General features: G+C 39.9%; 1 protein-coding gene across 1 annotated transcript; it reads left to right on the top strand.

Moving 5' to 3' along the window:
• The first annotated feature begins 246 nt into the window (after nucleotides 1-246).
• Nucleotides 247-6,437, top strand: TMEM37 (transmembrane protein 37). Its single transcript, XM_015825604.1, has 2 exons — nucleotides 247-296; nucleotides 5,765-6,437. The coding sequence occupies exons 1-2, from the start codon at nucleotides 276-278 to the stop codon at nucleotides 6,389-6,391; spliced, it is 648 nt and encodes a 215-aa protein (XP_015681090.1). The 5' UTR covers nucleotides 247-275; the 3' UTR covers nucleotides 6,392-6,437.
• The last annotated feature ends 5,631 nt before the right edge of the window (nucleotides 6,438-12,068 follow it).

Raw genomic sequence — 12,068 nt, 5'->3', positions numbered from 1 at the left:
CCTCCTCCTCCTCCTCCTCCTGGAGCCGCCGGGCTGCTGACTCAGCCGGAGGGAAAACTTAAAGGGCGCTCCGCCGCCCGGCCTGCCCGCTTCCCCGGGGATGTTGCCCGGGGGGCCGCTCTGCTCACATCTCTTGCCCGGAGCCCTCTGGCTCTGAAGGGGGCGCGCGGAAGGGCCGCGGAAGACTTTTCCAACCAGCGCCGGGAACAAAGCGGAGCGAAGTTCCCCTCTGGTTTCCTCCTCCTCCTCCTCCGCCGCCGGGAGCCCGAGTCACCATGACAGCCATAGCAGCGCAGGTAACCCGGGGGCAGCAGGGGAGAGGGCCGCGTCCTGGGGGCGGAAGGGGCGCTTGTTGGGACCAGGGAGCGAGATTGGGGAGGGCAGGGGGGGTTCCCATCCCTGGAAGCCTTGTGCCGGCCGGTCCTTTGTTCTCCCTGGTACGCGTTGGCTCTTCGTCCTACAGGCGGAACGGTTCCTCTGGGCGATCGGCGGACTTCTCTCTCACCTGTTGCTCTTTGTAAATTTTCTCTCGAAACGCGGGGTGCGGGGGGGTGGGGAAGGGAAGAGAGCCCTTGCACCCCAAAATCGTAAATCCTGACTGTTGCATTTTCTCTTTTAGACAGAGAGTTTCCCTAACCGAGCGCTCAAATAGTGGAAAATTGGAAGTCTTTTGTCATGCAATCTGCCCTCTTCCCACTCCCCAGAAGTTGACTTTTAAATCTGCCTTCGGAGATATACTATCGGCAAATGGGGGTTGCACAGCTTTGAGAAGGGTTTTAGGGCTGGGGGGGAAAAAAACACGTTTGAAGAGGGGGCTTCAGTAAAGAGTGCCAGTACTCTTTCTCTCTCTCTCTTTCTCTGTCTCTCTCTGGTTCCACAGATAGTTTTAGTTAGGGTTGCCAGGTGTCCACTATTTGAGTGGACAGTCCACTTTTTTCACATTATGTTCACTATTTTTTTTCACAAAATAGTGGACATTTTTTTTTTATTCAAAAGCTTTATGATGAAATGGTACGTAATCTAAAGCTGTACAGTCTACTTTTTTTTACTACTTAACACCCCCACCCACCCCGCTTGTCTGCTATTTTTTGGAAGCAGACCTGGCAACCCTAGTTATTATATGAAGATTTTTACATTCAGACGGTCTGGCCATCCATATCCATTGGTCGGGCGGTTCTCCCAAAAGTGAACCGAATGAGATAAAAATGGGTGGATGTGATGGGAGAAGCTAGCAAAAAAAAAATACTACGTTTCAAAAAAAGGAAAGCAGATCTGCTTGGATGAAAACCTTCCTGAAAAAAAGATCCCCTATAGTCCCTATAGGAGAGGCAGCTGAGAATGCTGTTGTTTAAAGTCCATTCTTAACCTCCTCTCCTAGTCATGTGACCCAGGGCAGAGCAATTAAGGCAAACAAAACTAGGCATCCTCTCTTTCAAGATGGAAGGTTGTGTGGTTTAGAAAGAAGCATTTACAGCCTGCCCTATGCTTCCCAAGGCTTACATACTCTAAAACAAGACAGATGCAGCATGGGGGACGGGGGACATCAACCTATATGCATCCGCCTGATAATCTGAGGGGAATTCAAATAAACACATGCAAATCCAACTGATGGGGCGAGGAGAAGCATAAGCGAAGTGAAATGTTTCCAACACAACAGAAGGTTGGAAAGAAATTCTGTAGAGAGATTGTCTATCTGTTTATCAAGAGGATATCTGTCCAAACATTGAACAGAGTTAGACTAAATCTAAGAGGGGAAGCCAACAAAAGAAGGTGGAGTTTGAAAATGGGCCAGAGTTGGCCAAAGACTGCAAAGAAAAATAGTCCAGGAAAAAACAAACTGCCTGTGCATCCTTATGGATAATCATTTGGGTATTTTCACAGATTACAACTATTGTATTCTAAGCTCTTTTTCCTTTTCTCTCTCACGGTCATGTGAGCAGAGTATGTGCACACACACACACACACTCATGCAGACATTACACAAACACAGATAAGAACTAAGAAAGGAATCACACTAACCCAGAGAGATGGAACGTGTTACTTCATTACACAGAAGCAAGCACAGGTGCCTCCTATAACAATTGTTGATAAGTAGCTTGGAACAAATTAAATAAGTTATGCTCCATATTCTTTCTCTATTTTTTTTTAAAGGTGGGGGCATCCAAGAAGCAAAGTAACTCAACTTGCTCAGTTTCCTTCTTTTTTCTTAGAATGCAATGAGTTGTTTACAAAGATCAGCAAATCTGTTTTTTGCTGGCATGTTATTACTGATGTTTCAGCAAAACTAGCTCATACACAGCAAGGCTTGTACAAGAGGGATTTTCAAAACAAATTGCGCCACAGGAATGACAATTCAGTGAAAAGGAAATCAGGGATTTTTTCTTGGTCAATACTTTTAGAGCTAAATTTCTCAGAAATGGGACAGTGCTGATTAACCTGAGATATATTTTTCTAATCTTTAGCATTTATGATATATATTAGAGTTTTCAATACCTTTAAATGCAAGGATGATAAATCATTAGTCCTCCAAATATTGCTGACCTTCAGTTCCCAGCATTCCTCATAATTGACCATGATGATTGGGAATTGGGGAAGTTTTAATTGAGCAATATCTGGAGAGCTACTAACTACCCATTTTGCTATAGTGGGTGGTGCAAAGTTTGGTCATTGCTTGCCAATTACTGCTGCTTGTTTCTCTTGGTCTTCAGTTGTTTTCATTCACCTATGTCTATCAGCCATTTAGCTCACTGAAGATTTAGAATCTGGTATCTTTCCTTCAGCCCTTGTTCACACAGCATGTTTAACTGGGTCAAAGAGGGTATTAGGGGGTCATATGAACATCATAACACGGTGAAATAAACCTCAGTTAATGTTAATGCCAAAAAGAGAATTAATTTTAGCTGGAATTAAGTCCCAAGTTATTCAGAGCTAAACCCCCACTTAGCTGTCTAATGAAAGTAAGAAAAAAGCAGAAGAGGATAGGATAAGTAAATCCCCACAGTTGTTTTAAGTGATCATTTGCTTTAAAAAAAAAAAACCACGATAGCTGGATGACTTCAAAAATGTCCACCAAGAGAGCATCCACGATCAAGTGGTGCTAGACCTGGAGTGAGTGAATTGCCTACTGAGCAGCTGACTCAGAAGTGTCATCCATATAGACCTTGCAAAGGTTCCTTATCCTTGTAAAGCCTTCTATTGCTTCATCTCTCCAGGCTGATATTCCAGCACATCTCTTCCTGGCGCCATTACTCTCTACAACTCCATTGATCCTGGACATTTTGAAATGAATTCTCCCTTGATGTCCCTGATGCCAGAAACTATTTTTTTTAAAAAAAACCCAGTTCCTCAAACTCACCAGTTCTGAAAGCTTTGAGATTTTTCTCTCTGCCTCAATACTGCTATGTTATGAGCAAAACCGCATGAGGTGGGGTAATGCTTATTCTTTCTTGCTATTCTAACTGTTTTCTTCTTTTGGGGGGGGTTGTTCCCTGTCCTGTCTTAAACTACAGTCCTTCAGAATTAAGGTGTTTCCTGCCTGTTGCTTGTCAAATATAAAGAATACAGATAGTCCTTGACTTACAACCATTTGTTTAGTGATCGTTCAAAGTTACAATAGCACTGAAAAAAAGTGATTTATGACCATTTTTCACACTTATAACCCATTGCAGCCGCCCCATGGTCACGTGATCAAAATTCGGATGCTTGGCAACTGGCATACATGATGGTTGTGGTGTCCTGAAGTCATGTGACCTCCCTTTTGCGACCTGACAAGCAAAGTCAATGGGGAAGCCAAATTGTTACTAACTTAATCATACACGCAGTGACTGACTTAACAACTGTGGCAAGAAAGAACATAAAATGGGGGCAAAGTATCCGTCTTGTTTAGCAATGGAAATTTGGGGCTCAGCTGTGGTTGAAAGTTGAGGACAAACCTGTATTACAAAACGAGTACAATACAGTATTATGCAGATGAGGGAAAGCAATTGAAAAATAGTGAATGAAGGATTGCTTCTTTGGCTCTGCCAGCATGCATTATAACAAGGGCTATGGTTTCGTGCTTTATATTTGTCCCTTTATGGTTAACTACTTTTTGATGCCAGAGAAACATCAAGACCCAGCACAGTATAGTGGTCAAACTGTTGGACTAGAACCAGGGAGATCCAGGTTCTGATATTTTCTAGCCAAAGAAACCTATTGGGCGATTCTACATCTGCCACTCAGCTCAACCTACCTCACAAGGTAGCTCTTATGGATTAAAAATGAAGAAAGTCCTACTGTAAGTGAAATAAATATGCATAGTTGGAGGACACCAGGGTGGATACATGAGATAGTCAAAACTGCTGGGACTCAGAATGTACTGAGGTTATTTTCACAAGAGGGGAAAGTCGAACCTTGATATTGTGATGAGGAAAGGCAAAACATGTCTAATCCTGCAGCGTTATTTCCTGTTGTTCCCTTTCAGTGGGGAAAAGCAGCAGACGGACAAAAGTGAATTGGATGGTGCCAACTCTCCCCAGTTTTGCCTCTGTGCTGTTATTCTTCCTCCAGGTTGTAGGGGGAAAGCATTGGTCCTGTATGAGGCTCTGCAGACCAAATTGGGCAGGCAGATTAAGTCTCTGAGAGTCAAGCTAAAATGTTTCCTTGGGATATTTGTAGCAGAGTCTTAAGCCAAACAGCTAGTGCAACCGTGTGAATCAGAAATGCCTGCCTGAAAATAAGAAAATCCGTTTCGGTAAATAGATTTGATCTGTGCTACCCACAAAGAGTTTAAAAGCCTATTTTGTAGTGGGGTGGGGGGAGGATTTCCTCTGAGTGTCAAGAATCAGTCTCAGCTCTGTTTGCAAAATGCGTGCTGCTAGCTATATCCTCTGGTATTAAAAGTTGTATCTTGAGACTTCTTTGAATAGTTGGCCTGTCAGGATGTGTGTACAAAAAAATTCAAAGAAGGAAGTCATGTTAAAATGACTGTTTCGGTTTAATTTCCTTGGCAGTGACAAATTACAGATAATGTTCTTTATTTCCAAATATTACATTTCCATAGAAAAATTAATGGAACATTTACTAGGGTTTTTATTCTATAGAATTCATGGGAATACATTAATATCGTTTAAACAGCATGCATTCTTCCCAAGGCACTCTCAGATCAACTGTGTATAAATGGTCTTTAAAGCATATTTAGTTGACTTCACTGATAGTATTAATTGGCATGCCAAAAGTCACGGTTTGTTGTTTTCAGAAACTCAGCAAGTGGGCAATTTAGATCTTTGCTAAGAGCATGGTGCCCTGCCACCCCAAGGGACAGAGAGAAAGAAAGTATAGAAAGATAAAGAATCTGAGAAAAGGGGGCATTAGAAAGTGAATATGCATGTAGGGTCCTCGGTGTTCTCTGAACTTGGTTGTCTTCTTGCAGATGTTTCATTACCCAAAGTAAGTATCATAACCGTGCACTGTGATGTTACCTGATTTGGGTAATGAAATATCTACAAGAAAACAACCAAGAGAGCACCAAAGACCCCCTCATGCCAACTCTGAGCTACAAATATTCTCCTTTATTGGTAGAATATACATGGCCTGACTCCCTTTGGGTTTTGGCTGCACAGCTACTCTCTGTCTTGGTTCCAGCCATCACAGGCACTGTGGCTTTCAAAAGATAATCCCAAGGCAGTGCAGCTCTTAACAAAAAAAACCCCGCTCTGTTTCACCTGAACTAAAGGTTTGTTTCTTTTTCTTTTTCCTGTTCCTTCTTTGGGAAATTCTCCTGAAGACCCAGTGGTTACTTACTCGTAGAAGACCAAAGAAATCATTCTTCGAGACCTTTATCAGGAGCTTAATTATCCTCTGTGTTGCAATTGCCATTGTCCTGTTGTCCATTGCAGTATGTGATGGCCATTGGCTTTTTACAAAAGGAAAACTCTTTGGGCTCTGGCATTTCTGTACCCTCGGAAGCAACAGCACCTTGAAATGTACCACTGATCTCGCTTTGACCAACATCAGAGGGATAAGCACAGGAATGATCTTCATAAGAAGCACGTTGTCTTTTGCCGTTGTTGTTGCAATCTTTGGCCTGGAACTTCTCATGGTCTCTCAAGTCTGCGAAGATATCAACTCAAGGAGAAAATGGTCCATGGGCTCCATCCTCATTCTTGCCTCATTTCTACTGTCATCAGCTGGAATGGTGAGCTTCTTAATCCTCCTGAGGGACTACATCACTATCCTAAGTTTTACGTTAACCTATTGGTGTGAATTTATTGCAACGTTCCTTTTCTTCCTTAATGGAATCAGTGGACTTCACCTTAACAACCTAACATTGCCATGGAGCAGAGTGAGAAAAATTAAACATGATGAACAGCAGCTCAACCAAATATCCCGAGAATATATTGCAGCTCATTAACATTCGAGAAAGGGGAATTGTTTATTTTGAGATATATATGTTTGTGTGTGTGTATATATATACATACATACACACACACACACACACACATATTAGCATAAAAGATTTCCAACAGCTTGCCACTTTCTAGAGGATGTCTCCAAATTAAGTTGATAATGGATGCTGAGTACTGGAAATGGGAAATTATAACCTGTTGGGGTTTTAAATAATGCATCTAGCCATAGTAATGGAATAGCAAAAGATAACTTGCTTAATTTAAAACTCAGTTCCTAAGCCTCAACATCCTTAGTCCAGTTACAGTCATTATCTTTTAAGTGTCTCACTGAAATGAGTAAGACAACCAATCACATTATTTTTATTTGGGTTGGAGGTGGGGACCAAATTCCATAGCCAAGTAGAATAAGAGATGCTCTGTGAATGGGCTTTGTTCATACCCTGCATTTTCATGGTTGTGTTCTTCATATGAGTAATTTGGATCGCCAGAAATATTTGTACTATGGAGGACAAAGGGCAGTACCAACTGGAACCTCATTTTCTAATAAACACAAATATAGTAACTTGCCTTTTCACATTGTCATATATATAAGCCACGATTAAAAGTAGTGCTTTTATCATATATTCTCTGGCAAATATATGATATTTATAAACCATGCCAGCACGGTGTGCATTTTCTACCAAAGTAAGATCCTTTATTGCTGAGAAGCAACATCTTTTTAAAAAAGGCCTGGGCTATTACAATTTAATGAATGACAGTGGAGACTCGGCCCCTCTCTGTGAGCTAGAAATAATTTTTCACAGAGATCTCTCAACTCTGTGTATTTCTAACCACAGAGTTTGTAACACAAAATGCCCTGTTCAATTTACTTCCTGCTTTTCAAAATTACAGAAAAGTAAGTTTCTAATCCTTCTTAAAAGTACATTCTTAGCTAAGAATATAGGATCAGCCCATTACTTGCACATATATACTGGTAAAAGTGGAAGGAGGCTCCTATACTTCTTTTTTGACATATAGCTTGTATGATTTCAACCCTAAGACTTCCCTATGGTATGAATGAAATAAATTGTAAATCAGATTTGGTGTACGTTTAGAGCCTTAGTTCTCTATTGTTCAGTAACAACTTGTGTCCTCTGTATACGTAGTTTCACAATATTTTACTATAATAATAATACATTAAGTTCCATAAACTCGTGACAGTTATCATTTTTAAAATTATAAATGTTTGACTCCACCCCTATGAACTTTCTACTTCTAAATATCCCATATTATCAGTCCAAATTGTTGATTATTGTCAACAACAACAAAAAGTCAGCCTAAGAAATGCACAGATGTCAAATTGCCTATGGAAACACTGCACTGAACCATCGTTTTTGAGAGAACCAGTGTTATTTCAAGAAAGCTGCATGCTTGATTGAATTCTAGGTTCTCTTAATTCTTATTTATATTTGTGTTTTTACAGCTGGCTGTAAGATTATTTAGGAATGCTCTAATTATTCTGTTTTTCTCTAAAACCTTTGAAGATGTTTTCAAGCCATTTACTTGGAAATAAAAAGCCAGTATGTTAGCAGTCTAGACAAGCTTCCGCAAATCTGGTGGGGTCATATTAAATGCCTAACCCCAGCTAGTCTTGCATAGACTGCTTTGGGCAATGGGAGTTGTAGTGCAATATATTAAAAAGGACCCCAAATAGAAAGAGTGTGCTTAATAATTAACTTGACAGGTTATGGTAGAAACAGTAGATTCACAAGCCAAGTTAATAGTATATACTTTTATATGTTTACCATGACCAAAAAAAGATTGTCCTTTAGGAAGATCTTGGCATGTCATTCAACTTGCGTTTTTATTATTACCTCTTATGAACAGTTAGACTTTGCACAGTTGAAGAACATGATACATTACTACTATGAAGTATCTCCAGATCTTTCCCAGGGTGAGGGGTGACCTGCAATTAGCAAATCATATCTACCTGTATTGTTTTGTAGTCTGTATAAATTAAATTGTATGAACCTGAAGAAAGATACATTTGCTTGATTGGATTTTCAATGTTTTCACGTTGAGAATATTTTGTACAATCAGTAGTTTGTTTTTCCCAGTTTGGAGCACTAATTCTCTATTGTTGCTTGTCTAGAGGTCTATTATCTTGCTGATTTCATTCAACAGTTTTCCCAAGTCTCTGGTGAAGAAATTTGAAGTTGTCTTGGAAAAAAAAAAAGTAATGTGCTAAAGAACTGAACATAAATCTCTCTGGACCTTTCAAAATGGTTGGCCTTCACTACAACAGATGTGGAATTCTTCCAGATTTCTTGCATGATATACTGCCAGTGTCTGTCTTTGCTGTTGTATTGTTTAATTTTTCTTGCACTGATTATTCCATCCTTTGCCTGGAATTTCAGCTCATATTCAGAAGGTGGAACACTCTCTTCTCATGGGCTAAATGAATGACTATCATCTTTGCCTTTCAACAATGATGGTTCTGATTAAATTAGGCCTTTAAAACTATCTAGCTGCAGTACATTAGAGATCAACTTTGAGCTAAAAGAATTGTAAATACTATTTACTGTTGACTCTCTCTTTTTTTTGTCCTATTAAAGGCCATTTGCCACTAAATGCCAGAGAGTGTTTGTTTAGGTGCTCTTTATCTTTAATAATTGTTTTGCTAAGTAAGTTATAACTTGTGGACTTTTCTAAACTCTTTTCTACAAACTATAAAAGAAAATCGGAAGATATCCAGGATCAGAATGTCAAATGTTCAATAAACTACTTTTTTAAAATGGATAATTCTGCTCATTTGTAAGTGTCACAGATGGAAGACATATACTGTAGCAAATGCATGTGAATGTATATGCACACACATACACCCCAGTATTTGCACTAAATGATACAGAAAAGGAACTGGAAAAGATTCTCATAGAAATCAGAATTTGATCTTTAAAAATGTTTGTAAAATAGGTTTTAACTGGTAATGTCTTTGCTGCACAAACCTGCCAAAATTGAAAAAGGGAAGTAACTTAAGAATTTTGAACAGACATTCATTACATTGATAGCGTGCAGAAATGAGATGCAATGTACTTGGCCATTAGACCAGGGGTCCCCAACCTCCAGTCTGTGGACCAGCACCGGGCCGCGGCATGCCAACAACTGGGCCGCACAAACAAGAAAAGCCCCATCCGTAAGATGCAGGCAGCACACAAAATCACGCACTCTCCAGTGCGCGAAAAATCCTCTCTCCACGGAACCGGTCCCTGGTGCCCAAAAGTTTGGGGACCTCTGCATTAGACTATCAGAATTAAAACACTTCCGAATGAGGTATTTATCCAAAGTGTATCCTGACTTTTTTCTAAACCTAGAATGACTAGATGATTTTTTTAAAAAATAAAGCTAAGATTATAGAAACAACTGCCATATTTTACTGCTTTCAGCTTTGCATGGTACGTAATTGTTGAATGGGATGATCCCACAAGTAAGGACTGACCTTCAAAAAAAAATAATAGTGATCCAGGTATACCACATGGTGGGGATATTTACCTTCCAGGGATAAATCATTGCTGGAGGGTGCTGCCTTTATTCGTGCCTAATAGAAATTCAATATCTTGAATGGCATGAAGTTGAGGGTTTGGCGGCAAGATATGTTATGCGTTGATCAAATCCAACCAAGACATGCTTTTCAGATAGTAATTATTTAAATTGTAAATCGTAATAATTCATCAGTATATATAGCACTCAACTTACAACCACAATAGGGATTGGAATATTTGTCATTAAGTGATGCGGTTATTAAGTGAGGTATCACGTGACTGCACCTGATTTTATGATTTTATTTATTTTTTGCCATGTCCATTAAGCCAGACATTACATGATTGTGATTTGGGATCTTCCTTGCCAGTTTCCCCCTTCACTTGGAATTCATCTGGGAAGGTTGCAGATGGCAATCATGTAACACACACACACACACACACACACCCCAAAATGCTGCAACTATTGTTAATGTGAGCCAGTTGTAAAATGCTTGGACTGCGATCATGTGATCATGGGGACAGTGACGGTTGTAAGTGTAATGACTGGTTGTGAGTCACTTTTTTCAGTACTGTTGTAACTTCAAACAGTCACTAAACAAATGGCCATAAGTCAAGGATAGCTTCAAAATAATCGGAGACATGTCAAAAATGACGTATGGAATATTGGTATTAATAGCTATTTAGTGCTCTCAGACTTTTTGTCTCCCAAGTGTACATATTAAAGTATGCATGTTTATATGCACACACTCACAAAAGGGGGTGGGTGGGTGGAGAGAAGGTGAGCACACAAGATGGAAGCATAGCCGGAACTAAACTGACATAGATAATGCTTCTTGCCATTAGTTCAAAGTTTGATGCAAGGCAAAGCTTAAGAATGACCAGGTTGAATTAAGAAAAACCCTAATTTTAATTAGTCCAGGAGCTCCGTATTATTATCAGGACAGAGAGCCATCTAAGCATGCTGGGAAAATATGTGACAGCCCTTCCCCTTCCCTATCTTGGGGTCTGTTTACTGATCTCTCACCTGGGGCTAACAAACAAGTTGTTTTACTTTGAATTTCTGTTTAGGTAGCCAAGTATGCCAACATAACATTCTAACAACAAAACAATGGTACATGACATTCCAGATAGGATCCAAAAAGATTAACAGAGCCTAAAGCCACTAATAATCTTGCAACCAATCCAGCAAAGATAGGGGCACCATAAAGATCCTGTGGCACAAGAACAGATAGCCAGAGGCTACTCGGAGAGATAAATTTATTTCCCGCCTTTACTATTTTTATAAATATCTTAAGATGACCAACCCACACAATACTCCTTTTTCCTCCTATTTTCCCTACAACAGCCCTGTGAAGAGCATTAGGCTGAGAGAGAGAGTGACTAGCTCAAAGTCACCAAGCTGGTTTTCATGCTTTAAGGATGGATGGATGGATGGATGGATGGATGGATGGATGGATGGATGGATGGATGGATCAAGCCACCTCAAAGGTCTGGTTCTCAAACTTGGCAGCATCTTAAAATGACTAATTTGTGTGATTTCCCCCTCTTCCCCCCCCCATTGATTTCATTGGTGTTGCACAAGAAATAAATATATCACTTTTAGGAGTCACCAGGGTTAATCATATAGTATATTTATAATTGAGAGTTATAAGGCTACACAACACAGTTATGTTTGCTATATATAGCAATTCTCCATTGAGAGTTTGTGCAGGTACTTTGAGGAGAAAAGCCCAGAGTAAGTTTTGACAGTATTCCCATTTTGCTTGTACAATTTTTTTTAAAATGTGTCCTTTCTCTTTTAAGTTATTTGAGATTCTCAGTAGAGGGTCTTGGGTCATAGTTGTCAGAACTGTTGACATTATACTTTGGGCATTAAACTACGGGAGAATGGGGTTGATTTATTTTTATGTTTTTACTGAGTGAAAGCTAAGCATACACAAGGGAATAGAGGGGGAACTCATCAAATTTGCAGATGACACTAAACTGGCAGGAATAGCCAACACCCCAGAAGACAAGCTCAGGATTCAAAAAGATCTTGACAAACTGGAACAATGGGCCCTATCCAACAAAATGAGTTTCAATGTGGAGAAAAGCAAAGTTTTACATTTAGGCAGGAAAAATCAAAGATATAAGTACAGATTAGGTGAGACCTGGCTCAAAAATC

Source organism: Protobothrops mucrosquamatus, unplaced genomic scaffold (assembly GCF_001527695.2).
Source record: "Protobothrops mucrosquamatus isolate PMUCROS unplaced genomic scaffold, P.Mucros_1.0 scaffold_200, whole genome shotgun sequence".
In the NCBI taxonomy this organism is placed as follows: Eukaryota; Metazoa; Chordata; class Lepidosauria; order Squamata; family Viperidae; genus Protobothrops; species Protobothrops mucrosquamatus.
Note: the sequence above shows the minus strand (reverse complement) of the source record. Positions and strands in the feature narration are given on the sequence as shown.

Excerpts from the sequence above, each read along its gene's own strand:
- TMEM37 (XM_015825604.1), top strand. The coding sequence starts at position 276 with ATGACAGCCATAGCAGCGCAG. Across the intron at positions 297-5,764 it reads TGACAGCCATAGCAGCGCAG|ACCCAGTGGTTACTTACTCG; the intron begins GTAACCCGGGGG and ends ATTCTCCTGAAG.